This window comes from Rhinatrema bivittatum, chromosome 4, assembly GCF_901001135.1.
Source record: "Rhinatrema bivittatum chromosome 4, aRhiBiv1.1, whole genome shotgun sequence".
Taxonomy (NCBI): domain Eukaryota; kingdom Metazoa; phylum Chordata; class Amphibia; order Gymnophiona; family Rhinatrematidae; genus Rhinatrema; species Rhinatrema bivittatum.
Genome location: NC_042618.1, coordinates 211,767,430 through 211,786,184, shown reverse-complemented (window position 1 = coordinate 211,786,184; position 18,755 = coordinate 211,767,430). Strand labels below are relative to the sequence as shown.

General features: G+C 45.7%; 1 protein-coding gene across 1 annotated transcript in view; it reads left to right on the top strand.

The window, feature by feature from the left end:
• MST1 (macrophage stimulating 1) overlaps positions 1-18,755 on the top strand; it is a 165,501-nt gene that overhangs the window by 97,853 nt on the left and 48,893 nt on the right. The window contains exon 10 of the mRNA XM_029599661.1: positions 2,937-3,039. Within this exon, the coding sequence (XP_029455521.1) occupies positions 2,937-3,039 (103 nt within the window). The remainder of the gene's footprint in view (positions 1-2,936; positions 3,040-18,755) is intronic.

Here is an 18,755-nt window from a genome sequence, read left to right as displayed (position 1 = left end):
AGACTGGGAAGCCCCCCTCTTGCTGTTGGACTGCTGCCTAATCTCAAATTTGATCAGTTCCTAGTTAAGTTTTAGGTTGCTATGGGAGTAGGAGTGTGTCTAATTAGGATCCTTTAAATGTATTAGTGAATTCACTATATGTCTGGTAGTGGCCTATAGGGGAATGATCAAACTCTCAATAAGGCTGTTTTTTTCTTTTTGTTTGTTTTGTGTGAGTGACACCTGCCTATAAATTAAAGGATGAGCTAGGGGTGGGAGGGTTGGAAAATACAAACAGTCTTACTTCTGTTAGTCAGCCAGAGTGTTAGATGCACTGGCCGCGGCTGGCCCCTCTTACCTCTCCCACGGGCATCAGGAGTTCTACTAAGAGACGGCCCTGCCGCGCACCATCAGCTCCGGGCTCCTCCGTGGCTGCTGCTGCTACAGAAGCCGCCTCCCATGGCAGTCCCCGGTGAGAAGTTGTACATGTGTATGCGATGCAAAGATCCAAGATATTCTCCAAGCTCGACCACAAAGGAGCGTATAACTTAGTTCGCATCCGCTCTGGCGATGAATGGAAGATAGCCTTTAATACCCGGGGTGGGCCCTTTGAATACCTGGTGATGCCCTTCAGCTTGTGCAGCCTTTGCTGTCTTCCAAAACATGATGAACGATATTCTGCGTGATCTACTCTACCAATGTGTCGTTGTCTACTTAGACGACATCTTGATATTCTTCCAGGACCTGCAATCCCATCAGGAGGATGTCAAAAGAGTTCTGCAGAGACTTCGCGAGAACCGCTTATACGCCAAGTTGTCTAAATGCGAATTCCACAAGGAATCCATGCCCTTCTTAGAGTACATTGTCTCAAAACAAAGGTGTCCAGATGGACCCTCAGAAGCATGAGAGTATTCAAAAATGGACACAACCCACTGGCCTAAAAGCTCTAAGATGATTTTTGGGATTTACCAACTACTACAGGACCTTCATCAAAGATTACTCTTCATTGACTGTTCCATTAACAACGATGACTAAGAAGCGAGCCAACGTTGCCACTTCGTCTACGAAAACTGTGACAGTATTTCAGAAATTAAAAGATGCCTTCTCAAGCTAGTATAGCAGCTCTTCTCGCTTTTGAGGCGCCAAAACTCGGTACAGGTGAGGCTGGTGGATTGTCTATCAAATGTTGAAAGTGATGGTGCCCGTCGAGGATGTTGCTTATGGCCGATAAGAGACATTTGCATAGATAGAGGAAAGAATTGTAAAAATAGAAGACTCATCTATAGCGCTGGGAACTGTATTTATTATGTGATTTATCTGCTTGATTACCCATCAGTAAATAATTTATTTTTGGACACTACACCTAAAGTCTCCGGTGTTTTTTGTTTATTTATGCATTTTTTACAATCTTTGATAGCAGTACATGCATTTCTTTTAATTGAACCATTAAGCAATATTTATCTCCATGCTACAATGGTAGTAATCCATAAGAAAACAAGACAAAACTTTTATAAGAAATTCACATAAGGTTATTCAAACATTCCGGTTCGTTATAAAGAAATTGGGAGAATCAATTTACTAGGAGTTTTTTCTCAGAAGAAAAGAAAACTTTTACATATTCAAGGGAAGGACAGCTCTACTATGTAATCCCATAACTGGTTTAGTTAGCACCCTAATTTACAGAGTTATGTGCATCAAGAAAGGATCTTAACTGCTGCGGATCAAAGAATACATATCTCAAGTTGTTAAATTTCAAGACACATTTACTGGGATAACGAATGGTTATCTGGGCTCCCATATCCCTAGCTTTCTGACACATAGTTGGAAATCTTTTCCTTCTTTGTTGCGTTATCTTAGTCAGTTCTGGGTACATCCATATCTCATATCCTAGATACAATTTTTCTCTATTCCGGAGAAATAATTTTAGGATTAAATCTTTATCTGCCACAGATGAAAAAGTGACCAACAACGTCCCACAATAATCTACTTGTTCTTCAGACGGTTGTTCCAGGAAATTTGTAAGATTTCCCTGCCCTACTCCCACCCTTGGGATGTCATTCAATGCATGTAAAAATACATGCATTGCGGCACAACATACATTCTTATAGTGAATTTCTGGGGAAATTCTGCTCAAAATATTTAAAATTCTGCATCTAAGTAATAACTTTTTTCTGTATTAATTTAAAATGTAATTACTTAAAGACTATCATGTAAATTGTGTTATTTTGACCAATATAAAGTTTGCAGAATTTTAAGTTTTTTTGCGCAGAATTCCCCCAGGAGTAATATATGTGTATTATTTTTTAGGGGAAAATGTACACACAGAAATAGGCAGATGCAAATCTGTGGGAGTACTTTTTGCTAAGGCAATTTTCAAAGTGAAAGCTTGAGAGTACATTCTCTTTGAGAAATGGTGCAAAATTCTCAGAAAAAAGTACCTGTAGACTTTGCACGAAAATGCACTTTTGAAAATTTCCCCTTAATGGGCTAAAGAAGCTTTTCACTTTTTAATGAGATGTTAAGAATTGAGTTCACTGCCCCACCAGCTCCTCAATTCCTATAACTAACCTTGACCATAGTGTGCCTGATTCTTTGCAGGATCAGAGTAGTGTCTTCTAGATTATCTCAAAGACCAAAAATCTCACATAATCATGGCTCTCAGCACAACTTATCTCTGGGATAAGCAGATAAAGGTGCTTGGAAAGTGGGAAAAATTGAGGAAAAGAATTGGGATCCTGACTGCCATTGTCAGAAGCGTGACACCCTGCAAGCGCTGTGTACAAAGGCATGGCGAGATAAAACAAATGCATGGCGCTCCAATGGGATCTATGTAATTGTGCCCTGGGCAGCCTGAACCCAGCTCCCCACACCAGGGGACGTTTCAGTCACAATTACTTAACAAATAGACAAATTATAAAGTATTTCATTTTACTATGTAATGCTGTTTCCCTTCCCAGACTGCTACCACGGAAATGGAGAGCTGTATGCTGGCCAAGTCAGTAAGACACGGAAGGGAATCACGTGCCAGAAGTGGTCAGAACAGTGGCCCCACAAACCTCAGTAAGTGTTTAAACTCTGCAGCAAGTTAAGAAATGCAGTCTGTAAAACCAGAATACAGGTTCATACTGAAGGGATTCTGCTGCAGGAGACAGGATGTAAGCCTTCAGGCTATACAACTGAAACACAAGTTTCCTGAACATACCCAGATCAGTCCAGAAAAGTGGGTTGTGTATCCCTACCAGCAGATGGAGTCAGAGAGCAAAAATTTGGGCACTACTATATTTACAAGAATGCCACCTGCAGTCCCTCAGTATTTCTCTGACTCTAGCAGCTGGTAGAGATGCACACCTGCAGTCTTAGTTTTTGCTTTGAATTTTTTAGTTTAGTTAGAGTTTAGTTTTTTTCTGTCGTGTTCTTCGCTTCCTGAGGTGCTAGGCACCTTCGTGGGCCATCCCTCAGTGGAAGCCAGGTGCCCTGGGGATTGGATATCCCTGGCAGGTGGTCGCCCGCATCGGTCAGCGTGTGAAGACTAGGGGCTCCTGGTTTATCACCCCTGTAACTGCTGCAGCTGCTCCATCAACCCCTGCAGAAGCTTCTGACTCCGTAAAGTTATTAAAAAAAAAAAAAAGTCTAGCAACACTGGTTCTGAGGTAAGGAGTCTCTGCAGGGGGGTTCCGGTTTTTAGTATCTGTGGGGTGAGGCTGTCTGCGGGCTCCCTCAACTCCCGGGGCTCCAGGGAGCTGCAGGAGGCAGCGGGTAAGTGTTGGTGCGATCTGAGCCGTGACTAGGGATCAGGGCTGGTCCCGTGGCGCGGCTGAGCGCGTATAGCAGGGCCGTGTCTTTTTTTCCTCCGACTGCCTTGCCCTACTGTTTTCTGCAGCGCAGCTGCACGCAGTCTGCAGGCCAGATTATTATTTTTTCTCCGGCTTCCTTACCCAGCCTTTCCCGTGTCTCGGCTGCGAGCGGTTTCGCTCAGACCCGATTTCTTTCTTCTCCCCGTGCTCCGCGTGGCTGCATATTTGGGGGGGATGGGCCCGCGCGCCAAATCGCCGGCCTGCCACGCCTGTGGCACATGCGGCCAGGCCCTGGATTCGGCCTCCTTGTGCTCGGTCTGCTCCCCGGGGCTAGAAGGCCCGTTGGATCTTGATGCCCTCCCCTGCGGGGAGGTCGGAATGAGTTGCACCTTGGATGCAGGGAGGAGGATCCCCCTCCCATTTTAGCCCCGGTGGGGGAGATCCCCACGGCGGGGGGCTGGCGATTCGGCACCCATGGATATCCCGGAAGGGGATGGAGACCCGGAGGGGGTTCTCCCCTGAATTTATTTTCCTCATGCATCGAGCCTTTCTAGCAAGAAAGCACTCGGCTTTTAAGAGGCCTGGACTTCCAGATGAAGTCATGGCAACCCCGTCTAAGAGAGGTCGGGGTAATGAGCCTCAACAGCGTCCCGGGGAGCGGCCTTGCCCAATGGAGGCTGGCCCCCGGGGGCCACAGGACCCGCCTTCGGGATTAACATCGGGCCTTGGCTCAGGGCCGGTCACTGGGATGGATCCGGATCCATCGCCTGACCAGGGAGATGATACTGATAACACGGACAATCCCGATACCCCGCCTGCAGAGGGGGATGATCCTAGTGTGGTACGTCTCTTTAAACGAGATGAGCTGTGGCCCCTTATTCCCCAGGTCCTGGATGTCCTGGGGCTTAAAGTTGCCCAGGAGGAATCGGATAATGAAGGTGTTAATCTAGTCCTCAATGGCATAAGGGGCCCTACGTCATTCTTCCCGCTGCCTAAGAAGTTACACAAACTGGTGATGTGGGAGTGGGAGGCCTCAGATGCAGGATTAAAGGTGGGCAGAGCTATGGTGAAGCTGTAACCCCTGATGACGGATGTGTTAGACCTTTTGAAAATTCCAAAGGTAGATGCTGCGGTCTCTGCGGTCACAAAGAAAACCACCATACTGGTGACTGGGGCTACCGCCTTGAAGGATGTACAGGACCGCAAATTGGAGATCCAGTTGAAGCGGGCGTTTGAGGTGGCAGCTTTGAGTCTTCGGGCAGCAGTATGCGCTAGCTTTATGCAGAGGGCGTGCCTGTGCTGGGTCCAGGAATCGGCTTCTGGTTCTGGAACCGGCGGCAAGGGTGCGCTACATTCTGCACGCTTGGAGGCGGGCATCGCATACGTTGCAGACACACTGTATGATCTGGTGCGGACTTCGGCGAGAAGTATGGTGTCCTTGGTGGCGGCGCAACGCCTTCTCTGGCTCAGGAATTGGGCTGCGGATTTGTCTTCTAAGTCACAGCTCTGCAATCTGCCTTTCAAGGGCAAACTTCTTTTCAGGGAGGAGCTGGATCAGCTGGTGACGCTACTCGGTGAATCCAAGAGCCACCGGTTGCCAGAGGATAGGAGGTCCTCAAAGAAGACTTTTCCATCGCGCTCTCACTTTCGGGATTCTCGCCGCTATAGAACCGGCAGATATACCACTCCGGCGGCTTCTAAACCAAATTCTGGATGCCAGCAATCCTTTCGCGGAGGTCGCCGCTCCGGTAGGGACACAGGACATCTTGGCGCTGGAACCAATAAAACCCCCCAATGAAGCCACGAGCACCCATTCCATTGTCGAAGCTGTCGGAGGCAGATTATCCAACTTTTACACGGAATGGGCAAGGATTACCTCAGACCATTGGGTTCTAGAGGTCATCAAAGATGGGTACGCTCTAGAGTTCTCACGTTTGGTTCGGGAAGTTTTTGTGGAGTCCCGGGTGCCCTCACGCAACAAGCAGGACGTGGTCCAGGAAACTCTACAACGGCTTCTCAACCTCAGGGCGATTGTCCCAGTCCCGGAGGCACAGCAGGGACGAGGTCGGTACTCGGTGTACTTTCTGGTCCCCAAGAAAGAGGGCACGTTTTGTCCCATCTTAGACTTGCAGAAGGTGAAACGTCTTCGTGTCCCTCATTTTCATATGGAGACACTGCGGACGGTGATGGCTGCGGTTCACAAGGGGGAGTTCCTGGCGTCCCTGGACATCACGGAGGCATATCTTCATATCCCAATCTGGCTGAGTCACCAGCGATTCCTGTGCTTCAAGGTCTTGGGTCAACATTTCCAATTTCGAGCCCTACCGTTTGGTCTCGCGACGGTTCCTCACACGTTCACCAAGGTGATGGTGGTGGTAGTGGCCTTCCTACGAAAGGAAGGGATTTTGATCCATCCTTATCTGGACGACTGGTTGATTCGCGCAAAGTCACGGGAGGACTGCGAGAGATCAGTCAACAGGGTCCTATTCACGTTGAGGTTGCTCGGATGGATTGTCAATGTGCAGAAGAGCCACTTGGTACCCACCCAAGAGCTGGTTTACCTGGGAGCGATATTCGATACCTGTCAAGGAAAGATCTTTCTGGCAGAGGACCGTGTGACGAAGTTGCAAGACCAGCTTCACGCCCTCCTTCTTCGGGACAATCCCACAGTGTGGCATTATCTCCAGGTTCTGGGTTCCATGGCGTCCACCTTGGATTTGGTTCCATGGGCATTTGCGCACTTGCTTCCGTTACAACGTGCACTTTTGTCACGATGGAGTCCGGTCTCGAAGTCGTTCCACCTGTCAATGCCACTTCTTCCAGAGTCCAGAGCCAGTCTGTCATGGTGGCTGTCGCGCGACAATCTGGATACGGGGTGGACTTGGATCCCCCGAATTGGATGATCATCTCCACCGATGCCAGTCTTTCCGGTTGGGGAGCAGTGTGTGGACAGAGGTCGGCCCAAGGCCTCTGGTCGAAGATGGAAGGCTCGTGGTCCATCAATCGCCTAGAGACAAGAGCGGTACGCCTGGCTCTGCAGGCATTCCTTCCATGGATACAGGGCAGAATGGTACGAGTGTTCTCCGACAATGCGACGATGATGGCATACATCAGTCGGCAAGGCAGGACAAGGAGCCCTGCGGTGGTGCTGGAGGTGCGGCTTCTGTTCACCTGGGCGGAGCGTCATCTCAGAGGAGTTGCCGCTTCTCATGTCGCAGGAGTGGAGAATGTACAAGCGGATTTTCTCAGCCGACAGCAACTTGATCCAGGAGAGTGGGAGTTGTCTCCCGATGCGTGGAACTGAATTTGCGCCAGATGGGGCGTCCCACAGTTGGATCTGATGGCAACGCAGACGAATGCGAAAACAGTTCTCTTCTTCAGCCATAGTCGAGAACTGGGCTCGGTGGGGCTAGACGCTCTCGTTTGCCCCTGGCCCATGGGAATTCTCCTGTATGCCTTTCCTCCCTGGCCTCTCATCGGTCGCCTGCTCTGGCACATAGAACTCCATCCAGGACAGGTGGTTCTAGTGGCGCCGGAGTGGCCGCGTCACCCGTGGTTCACGGATCTGGTTCGCTTGGCTCTAGAGGGTCCGTTACCGCTAGCGCATCTGCCGCAGATTCTTCGGCAGGGACCAATATTTTCGGATCAGGAGGATCACATCTCTCTCACGGCTTGGCTTTTGAGAGGCGACGTTTAAGGTTGAAAGGTTACTCTGAACTGGTCATTTCCACTTTGCTGCAGGCCAGACGCCTGTCCACCTCTATGGCCTATGTCCAGGTCTAGAAGCTGAGGCATGGTGTCACCAATGCTCCTGCGATCGTTTGCAGGTCGATGTTTCTCGGGAACTGGATTTTCTGCAGCAGGGACTCGCTAAGGGGTTAGCTTTCAATTCCCTTCGGGTTCAGGTTGCAGCGCTCGGTGCATTGCGGGGCAGGTTCAACGGCTTCTCACTTGCACTGCATCCAGATATAGCCCGGTTTCTCAAGGGGGTCAAACATTTGCGGCCTCCTGTACGTTCGGTCTGTCCAGATTGGAGTTTGAATCTCGTGCTGTGGGCCCTCTGTGGTGCTCCCTTTGAGCCTCTCCACAGGGCTTTGCTGAAGGATCTAACTTTGAAGACGGTTTTTTTGTTGGCCATTTGTTCGGCTCGTCGGATCTCGGAGTTACAGGCTCTGTCGTGCCAGGATCCGTTTCTTCGGATTTCCGATGATGGAATGTCCTTGCGGACGGTACCGGCTTTCCTCCCTAAGGTGGTCTCGGCCTTTCACATAAATCAGACGGTGGAGCTACCGGGATTCTCACGATGGTCTCGTGAAGCATCTCCTGACAGGGAGCTTCATCTTTTGGACATGCGGCGTGTTTTATTGCGCTATTTGGAAGTCACCAATGACTTCCGACGATCCGATCATTTGTTCATCCTCTTCGGGGGTCCCAAGAAGGGAGAAAAGGCGTCTAAGGCGACTATTTCGCGTTGGATTAAAGAAGCTATTTGTTCAGCATACCTTGGCCGAGGACGCCAAGCGCCTTCAGATCTCAGGGCTCATTCCACCAGAGCCCAAGCTACTTCCTGGGCAGAGTGTCAGCTACTGTCACCTCAGGAAATATGCAGAGCGGCGGTGTGGTCCTCCTTACACACTTTCACTCGGCATTATTGCCTGGATGTTAGGGCTACTGATGCCCCGTCCTTTGGGGAGAGTGTGCTGCGTGCAGGTCTTTCGGGTTCCTGCCCAGTGTAGGGTGGCTTGGGTACAACCCACTTTTCTGGACTGATCTGGGTATGTTCAGGAAATGAAAATTGGTTCTTACCTGCTAATTTTCATTCCTCTAATACCACAGATCAGTCCAGAGGCCCACCTCTTATCTCAGATACCGAAAGATTGTTTTAGCTAGCCTGTGGCTATGTTTTTCTAGGAGTGCCGGTTTTTTTTGCAGACATGTTTGATGGAGCAGTTGTTCTGGCAGTTGTTTCGGTTTATTGTTTTACGTTGGGTGAAGTGGTTTGCAGGGGTTTCTCGACCCTTCGCCCGTTCGTGTTGTTTTGGTATGCCTGGGTACAGGCCAATACTGAGGGACTGCAGGTGGCACTCTTGTATATATAGTAGTGCCCAAAGTTTTGCTCTCTGACTCCACCTGCTGGTAGGGATACACAACTCACTTTTCTGGACTGATCTGTGGTATTACAGGAACGAAAATTAGCAGGTAAGAACCAATTTTCATTTCACACCACAGGACAGGTACAGAAGCAGTGCAGGCTTTTCTCACACGTACTGCCCCATCACAGAAGAGGCAGAGCACAGGGAGCAGCAGTGCAAGCTTCCCTCACACACGGCCCCATCACAATATAGGGATACCATAGGTGGCAGCATGGAAAGAAACAATACAAGCTTCTCTCATACATACTGCACCACCACAAAACAGGTACAGCACAACCAGCAATTGTGCAAGCCTTCCACTGACCCACATGAAAACAGGTACAGCATAGACAGCAGCAGAGCAAGTTTCCCTCATACATACTACTGTCAACTATATTATAGGGATAGCAGAGAAAACAGAAGTGCAAACATTCCTTATGCACAGTGAGGAATCTTCATTGATAGAAAGTCCATGTGTGATGCAATAGAGTATAGCAATGGGTGCATACTACCAGCCATCTGGCCATAATGAAGAAACAGACTGTGAAATACTAGCTGAAATTTAAAAAAGCAAATCAATTTGTTAACACAATAAAATGGGAGATTTCAATTATCCAAGTAATGGCTAGGTCAGTGTCTTATCGGGAAACTCTGAAGAAAAACAAAATCACTGGCCATATAGATAGACATGGCTTAATGGGGAAGCATCAACATGGTTTTAGCAAGAAGTCTTGTCTTACCAATCTTTTACAGTTTTTTGCAGGTGTAAATAAACATGTAGATAAAGGTGAGCTGGTTGATATAGTGTATTTGGATTTTCAGAATGCATGTGACAAAGTCCCCCATGAGAGACTCCTTAGAAAATTACAGAATCATGGGGCTAGGAGGCAGTGTTCTATTGTGGATTTTTAACTGGTTAAAAGGCTGATGCTATGAATGACATGAGCGTGAGCCCTTCTTGCCATGGCACAATTGATGCAATCTCGAGGGCAGGGTCTTAAGGTCTGCACTGACAGTGAGTGAACGAGTCTTTGCGTGGGCCAGGCTATGGTAAAGTCCAAATGTCTGAGATTACGTGAAGATCCGAAACTGGACAAGGCTGAAGGACCATGCTAAAGCAGAGGGCTGACATTGAGCAAGGCTGAAGCTGAAGACTTAGGCATGGAGCAAGGCTGAGGCGAAAGCTGAAGACTTAGATGTGGGGCAAGACTTAGATGTGAGGCAAGACTGAGACCGAAGCTGAAGACTTGGACGTGGGGCAAGACTGAGACCGAAGCTGAAGACTTGGAAGTGGAGCAAGGCTGAGACTGAAGCTGAAGACTTGGACGTGGGGCAAGGTTGAAGCTGAAGATTTGACTGCAGGGTTGGACAAAGACAAGGCTGCAGGCTGGGGCGGAGCAAGGCAGGAGCAGTGCAAGGCTAGAGCCTGGCAGGCTTGAAGACTGGAATAAGGCTCACAAGTGACCTTTGCTGAGGCAAAGCTAGAATGTCTGAGGAGCCCCTTTATAGGGCAGGAAGTTGTGATGTCATCCGAGGGCACCATGGGCTTTTCCCGCTGTGGGCCATTTAAATGAAACAGTGTCGCACGTGTGTCTAGGAAGTTGTATCGCAGGAACAGCGGCATTTGCCACACATCTGCAGCATCCAGCTGCATGAGACTGCTGGCGGCACTCAGGGTGAGTGAAGCCGCTCGTGGGGCCATCCCACTCATGGTAAATGCATCAATACCCCCTTCCCAAGCCTCTTTTCGTTGGCTTTTGGGGAGATGTTGAAGGTATATCTTTAAACCACCAAAAGAGTGGGAAAATAGAATATAATTCTATTAATCAAAAAAAATTATATACAAATGAGAGCCAATATCATCAACAGATAAGAACATAAGAACATAAGAAAATGTCATACTGGGTCAGACCAAGGGTCCATCAAGCCCAGCATCCTGCTTCCAACAGTGGCCAATCCAGGCCACAAGAACCTGGCAAGTACCCAAAAACTAAGTCTATTCCATGTTACCATTGCTAATGGCAGTGGCTATTCTCTAGGTGAACTTAATAGCAGGTAATGGACTTCTCCTCCAAGAACTTATCCAATTCTTTTTTAAACACAGCTATACTAACTACACTAACCACATCCTCTGGCAACAAATTCCAGAGTTTAATTGTGCGTTGAGTAAAAAAGAACTTTCTCCGATTAGTTTTAAATGTGCCCCATGCTAACTTCATGGAGTGCCCCCTAGTCTTTCTACTAGCCGAAAGAGTAAATAACCGATTCACGTCATCTACCCATTCTAGATCTCTCATGATTTTAAACATCTCTATCATATCCCCCTCAGTCGTCTCTTCTCCAAGCTGAAAAGTCCTAACCTCTTTAGTCTTTCCTCATAGGGGAGTTGTTCCATTCCCCTTATCATTTTGGTAGCCCTTCTCTGTACCTTCTCCATCGCAATTATATCTTTTTTGAGATGCGGCAACCAGAATTGTACACAGTATTCAAGGTGCGGTCTCACCATGGAGCGATACTCAAAGGTGTTATAATCTCCTGTCTCTCACCCACAATGGGCCGCAGGCAGTCATCAGCCCTACAGAGCAGATTTTCATTTAATCATTTACTGTCTCCCATTGTAATTAATTCCAAACATTTTTTATTTTATTATTAAAGTGCTAAAGAACTTTTTATTATTAACGCATCTTTTGTAGCAATAAATTGTGCAAAACAGCTAAAGTGCAAAAAATTCAAAAAATTATACTTAGCCCAATAGTCGACCACTCAAAAAAGTCACTGCTAATTTTTTATCTCCCAGACGTTTTTATTATTAATGCATCTTTTGTAGTAATAAATTGTGCAAAATAGCTAAAGTGCAAAAAATTCAAAAAATTATACTTAGCCCAATAATCGACCACTCAAAAAAGTCACTGCTAATTTTTTATCTCCCAACATGGCACATGTTTCAACTGCAAAAACAGCCTTCTTCAGGGGACATCATCACTTGTAATTTGGGCACATATATTCATCGATCCTAAAGTATACAACATAATAAAACAAAACAACAATTTTAAAATTTCACACACACCATCCAAACCACTATCTCATTTCCTTCAAGTTGGTTCAATTCTCCTCCTCTATATCTAACCACCTTTATCCATCTAATAATATAACACAATATACATTCCCATCAATACTGACACCAAAACAATGTCCATTTCTATTCAAACTATTCTTAATACTTACCCGGACAAATTTTACCGTCTCTTATAAGATCAAAACCACTTCCCAGTTACCGAATTTTAAACTACCCACACTCATACGTCACCGGAAATCCTATCACCTCTATCCAACTACAATACTGCATACCCCATAATCCTTCACTACCTCAATACCAACTCTCACCCTTACTTCCTTAACCAATTTAAATACGGTATCCAAGCTATACCCAGTATACTCCAAAAATATGCTTAAGGGAATCCCCTAACTTTATTAGTCTTATTAAAAAACAGACCAATCAATTTCTTTGTTTAAGCCTTTTGGAAACACTGTATTAAAATAATAAATCCATTTCTGTTCATGTTGTAGAAGGTACTGATCAAAATCACCTCCTCGATTCGCTGGACAGGGTTTTTCAATAACTGCAAATCTCAGTTCATCAAAGACATGGCTCTTCGCTATACAATGTTGTACTACCGGTGCTTCAATTCTATTTCTTAATAGAGCACTCCGGTGTTCTATCATGCGCGTCTTAAGACTGCGTTTGGTCTTACCAATGTATAGCATTGGGCATGGACACCACAATCCATATACTACCCCTACAGATTCACAAGTAGTTAAAGATGTTAGTTTGAATTTTTTTTTTCCAAAATCAGGCAACGTATCTCCCACAAAAGATTGTGCACATACAGAGCATTTGTTACAGGGATAGTGTCCTTTTATAGCTGTACCATCCAATAGATGCTTCTTCGTTTCATCAAAAAATCAGAATGCACAATCATATCCCTGATATTTCTGCCTCTCTTTAAAGCAAATCTTGGAAATTTATCAAAACCAGAATGTAGTCTCAAAATATGCCAATACTTCTTAATGGCATTTTGTACTTTGTGAATCTGTGGTGAAAACGATAGAACACACACTACCCTGTCCAAATCTTGTTCCTTAATTGAAGGAGCAAATGGTAGTTCTCTGTTCACCCACCGTGCCCGCTTATACGCTTTCTTGATGATATGTAGGGGATATCCTCTCTGTTGAAAACAAATAATCACATTTTGGGCTTTCAGCTTGTATTCTGAGGAGGAGAATTGAACCAACTTGAAGGAAATGAGATAGTAGTTTGGATGGTGTGTGTGAAATTTTAAAATTGTTGTTTTGTTTTATTATGTTGTATACTTTAGGATCGATGAATATATGTGCCCAAATTACAAGTGATGATGTCCCCTGAAGAAGGCTGTTTTTGCAGTTGAAACATGTGCCATGTTGGGAGATAAAAAATTAGCAGTGACTTTTTTGAGTGGTCGACTATTGGGCTAAGTATAATTTTTTGAATTTTTTGCACTTTAGCTGTTTTGCACAATTTATTGCTACAAAAGATGTGTTAATAATTAAAAAATTCATTAGCACTTTAATAATAAAATACATTTTTTGGAATTAATTACAATGGGAGACAGTAAATGATTAAATGAAAATCTGCTCTATAGGGCTGATGACTGCCTGCGGCCCATTGTGGGCGAGAGACAGGAGATTATAATCCCTTTGAGCATCTGTTGATGATATTGTCTCTCATTTGTATATAATTTTTTTTTTTATTAATAGAATTATATTCTATTTTCCCTCTCTTTTGGTGGTTTGACTATTGTGAGAGGAGAGTGGCTTCTATAATTGTTTGATAACATAGAAGGTATATCTTTACCATCAAGGACTTCGGGGTTTTCGACATGACCTCTACTGATTCTTTGGATGAAGCTGGAGAAATATACACTGGTCAATCTTGTTCTGCGGACAGAGATCTTTGGAGGGACAAAGACAAGCTTGTGAGTTCCAAGGTCATCATGTTGAATGAGGACAGCCTCTGCTGTTTGGACTCAAACCCCATGATGACAGAATTCGGAGATTTGACGTGACCAGCAAAATTGCAAGACACTCGGGTTCCTGGTTGTCTTTCATGATCTAGGCTAGAACAGGATGTATTCAGAAGCAGCAGATCTAGTACCTCAAGCAAGGTAGTCTCGAGTGAAACACCTGGGGGTAGAGCAGCACAATGGTTCCAATAGGATGGACTCCTGTGGGTGATTTGTACGGTGCTCCAGTCGATGGATGTTTTATGGAGTCTGAACCAGGCTAGTCCAAGTAAGAGAGGACTGGATGCTTTAGATAACACATAGAACTGAAGTTTTTCTTGGTGAGACCCTATTTGCATAGAGATGGGCAAGGTGGTCGTGGTCACATGACTGGGTAAGGGCTCTCCTTAAATGGAAGAAATAATGCAAGTAGTAGTCAAATTGGTAGTAGGGCAGCCACATTGGTATAACAGTGAATCTTGAATAAAGTTGCTCCTGGTTCTGATATCAGTTAAAGCCTTGGTTTGAACTGAGTATTTCCCAAAGGTAAGGGACACTGGTGGAGCAGGATGGTGGAGAACTGCCGTCCCAACTAGACTTGTTTCTTCAGAGTTTCCCAGTCTCTTGAGGTACCAACCGACAAAATGTCCTTGTGCTGCACAGTAGAGGCAAAGGTTGTGCCGTCTCCACCTATGTTTTCCTCAAGCAAAACTCGTGTGCTACCCAATTGCATGGGTTCTTTGAAAGCCACAATCTTCAGTGGTTCTAGTGTGGACTCTTAATGATTCAGAGGTTTGGGAGTTATGGGAGTAACCTGATGGAAGGGCTTCTTTTCTCGAGCTTGTTCCTGAAATCTCAATCTATTCGAATAGCCAAGGCAATAAGTGCTTCAAGGGTTGGGGGAAGGTCCCGAACTGCTAGTTCGTCTTTTATTCTCCTGAATAAAGCTTGCCAAAAAATGGCAGTTTGACTGTCTTCACCTCAACCAAGTGCAGAAGCTAGGGTACGAAATTCTACTGCTTACTCACCGACAAAGCAAGCGCCTTAATGAATACAAAGAATTTCTGTATCAGTGGACAAGAGGCACCCGGGCTGGTCAAAAATCAGGTGAAACAATTGTATGAAGTTACCGAAGTTCCTGGGAAGTAAGTTATTTTGTTCCCACAAAGGAGAAGCCCAGGCAAGAGCAGGTCTGTCCAGTAGGGAGAGGATATACGTAATCTTGACATGGTCAGAAAAGAAACAAGTCGGCTTTAACCCAAATTGCATCTTGTAAATATTGGAGGAACCCTCTGCACCCCTTAGAGTGCCTTAGACAGAATATAGCGGCTCTGGACCATTCGACATCTCCGAGGTACACCTCTGTTTAGACACTGTTCCTTCTCTCCCTCCCCAGCAGAGCGGGCTGTGACAATGGTATGCTATTTTTTTCATTTGCCTAGCTACACCCCCTTTTTTAATGTGTGGTAATAGACTCTTTTGCTTGATAATTGATTTAAACTGTTCAATGGTGGAAGAAGTGACGTCACCTCTGGAGATGGCGGCTTAACCGCGGAGCTCCTGTCCCGACCTCTCAATCTCTTTGTATCCAAGCATTTTCTTGCCTTGAAAACGATTACCGTGCCCTGGCATGTGAGTTTATCTCCCAGCAATGTCCCAGCTGAGGAAAAAACCTGATTTGAAGAAGTTTTCCTGCTCGAATCAGGTGGTGTTGCAGGCTCTCTGTCTTTATAGAGGAAGACATGAGGGTGATGCCCCGGAGGTAGGCCCCACTGGAGGCTCTAATCATGCCGCAGAGATGGAGGAAGGGATGCCGATGTGAGCCAAATTTCAGTGCGAGTATTAAATTGGAATTCAGAGCGATGGTCACCAAGTCACGAGGTGAGGTTGCTGAGCTGGGGCAATGTATGCCTGAGATGGAGACACGGGAGGGGGAGGAGGAGCAGGATGTTGATGCTGTGTCAAGCCGGGAGGAAGTAGCAGGTCTCTCCTGCTCATTGCTGGGCCTGGAAGATTGCATGGAGGATTTAGAAAACAGGTTCCGGAGGTCCAATTTGCACTTTAAAGAGGTACAGGAGCTGCCAGCATTTGCAGACTGTTTTCAAGTCATCATGAGTATTTGCACGCAATTGCTGGAAATGGAGGACTCAGCTGCAACCCTGCCCCCTATTAAGCTTGAGAGAGTGCACAGATCTCTCAGTCAGCCTAGGGGCAATCTCTCTCACAACATAGTTGTCTGCTTTCACGTCTTTTTGATTATGGAGAAAGTGGCCATGATAGCTAGGAAAAAAGGTCAGATTCTTTGGCATGATCAACAGGTGGAAATTTTTCAAGACTTCTCGATGACCACTATTTGCAAACGCAGGGTGTTTCGCCATGTTCTCAATATACTAAAGCGCGAGGACATTAAATATTGTTGGATTTTTCCCTTTGGTCTTTAGTTCTCTGCAGGTGGTTCCACCACCAAAGTGAAGATGGTGGAAGAGGCAGTGGTCTTTCTGTGTAAAGCAGGGATATCTGTCCCTGATGGAAAGATTGCAGAGATTTCTCATATTCATCTAGAGAAGAAAGGAGATCATCCTACGTGGCAGAGGGTTCCGGGATCCAAGAGGTGCCTTAAATGACAACCGAATAATCACTTGTCACCTGGAATGGCGAGTGTCAGATGAGAGACAGTAATATGGGGCATTCTGGCTCTTAGATGTTGTGTCCGTCGGTCTTAGATGGCTTCCACTGACTCCCTGTACAGTGGAGGATCAAGTACAAAACTGTAGTATTAGTGCATAAACTACTTGTTCTAGATGCCCTGCCGTGGACCAGTGCTCTGTCCTGGATTTATAACCCTGGCAGGTAGCTGCGTTCCTTACAAAGGGGCTTGCTAGATATCCCCTCAATACATCATGCCAGGTTTGTGGACACTAGGGAGCGAGCTTTTTCAGTTGCTGCTCCCTGTATTTTGAATACCTTGCCTCAGGAGCTTCGGCTGATGGATTGCAGCAAGACCCTTAAAAGCATGGCAAAGACTTTTTTTTTTGTTTAGGCCAGCATTCTTACAAGCTAGTAATGTCCATGTTCAGAACATGCAGATGCACCTCAGGATTATGGAGGTCTTCGATTTGTTGTGTTTTTGTTTGATTGATGTTAAATTTTATGCGTGTTGATATGCATGCCACCCAGGGCTTCGGTATAGGCAGCATATAAATAAATAAATAAATACAGTCTGTGTGGTCCAGTAGCTGAACTGGAACATTCTCCTGGACAGACGAGCTTCTGCTGACTCCTTCCAAGCAGCAGCTCTCACAGCCCTTACTCTGACTCCAATCTATGAACCTTAAGGCAAATATTCAGCGAAATGCAAGGAGTTTGGGACCAACTTCCCTTTCACTACCCTTCACCTGTCTTGTGGTTATTTCAATCTCAGGATCCTCCTGGGACCCCCAAGAAATTTCCCTCCTCCTGGAAGGCGTGAGGGTTCCAGTCATAAGCCTCAGCCACTTTCCCAGAATGGAAGACTGGATGAAAGAGATATGAGCCAAAGAGGACTCATGAGTTACAGTATGGAAAAGCACACTCCATGCAAGACACCTACTCTTACACATTCTCTGCACATCTCTTTCATCATACATTCAGCATCTGGGAAAACCCATGAATATAATAAGGCACACTGAGAAGACAATTTTACAGTAATAATTGACAAGTGCTCTCTACTCTGCAGCTTTGGCATTTCTGATAATTCTATTTATGCTGGTGCCTAGAAAAGGTAGTTGGTGTCTCCTTCTGCTGGGAAGCTCATACTGGAGGTTTTGTTTAGGAATGTTGGAGTGGGAGGCGAAAGCAGGGAAAAAATCAGGGGTGAGAGCTTTTTTTTTTAGGGATATTGGGGAGAGGGATTGGGGGATGGAGAGCCAAACACCTTGCAGTCTCAGTTCTCTAGCACAATCCTTTACTACCCACAGGTTGATTCCCCCTATCTCCTTCCCTCCCCAAATGTTAATTGGCCCTTGAACTTTAGGTAGTTAGTGCCAGGAACAAAGACTAGAGGATGCTCCATGAAGTTAGTAAGTAGCACATTCAGAACAAATCAGAGACAATTCTTTTTCACTCATTGCAAATTTATACTCTGGAATTCATTGCCAGAGGATGTGGTTAAGGCGATTAGCATAGCTAGGTTTTAAAAAGGTTTGGACAAGTTATTAACCAAATAGACATTAGGGCCTGATTTTAAAAAGCATTTACGTGCGTAAAACTGGATTTTACTAGTGTAAATGCACTTTACTCGAGTAAATGGCTTTTGAAAATTGCTATGATAGTATGTTACATTTACGTGCATAACTCCTTTGAAAATTACCTCCTTAGGGAATAGCTACTACGTCTTTCTGTCCGGTAGCAGCATGGGACCTATTTACTTTTGGGATTTTGCCTGGTTCTTGTGACTTGGATTAGCCACTGTTGCAAACAGGATACTGGACTTGATGGACCCTCGGTCTGACCCAGTATTAACTCTTAAAGATAATGATAGACAGAGTATTATCCATGGTAGCCTTCCAAACCCAGCTCCAATTATTGAGCTGGCCTCATTTTATGAAAGTCAAGCAGCAGATACAGATCAGTAATCCCAGCAGATGATCTACATATAAAGTGTCTACTAGAAATGTAAAGTAGGTCAGAGTGTTGGAGGAGGGATTGGAATTTTGGACTTAAGCTTCGCAACACTATGATTCTTGGACTTAGGCTTTGCAACTCTATAATCTAATCATGTGTTCTCCCTACTAGTACTGTATCCATATCTGGGAGTCTTGAACCTGCTCTGA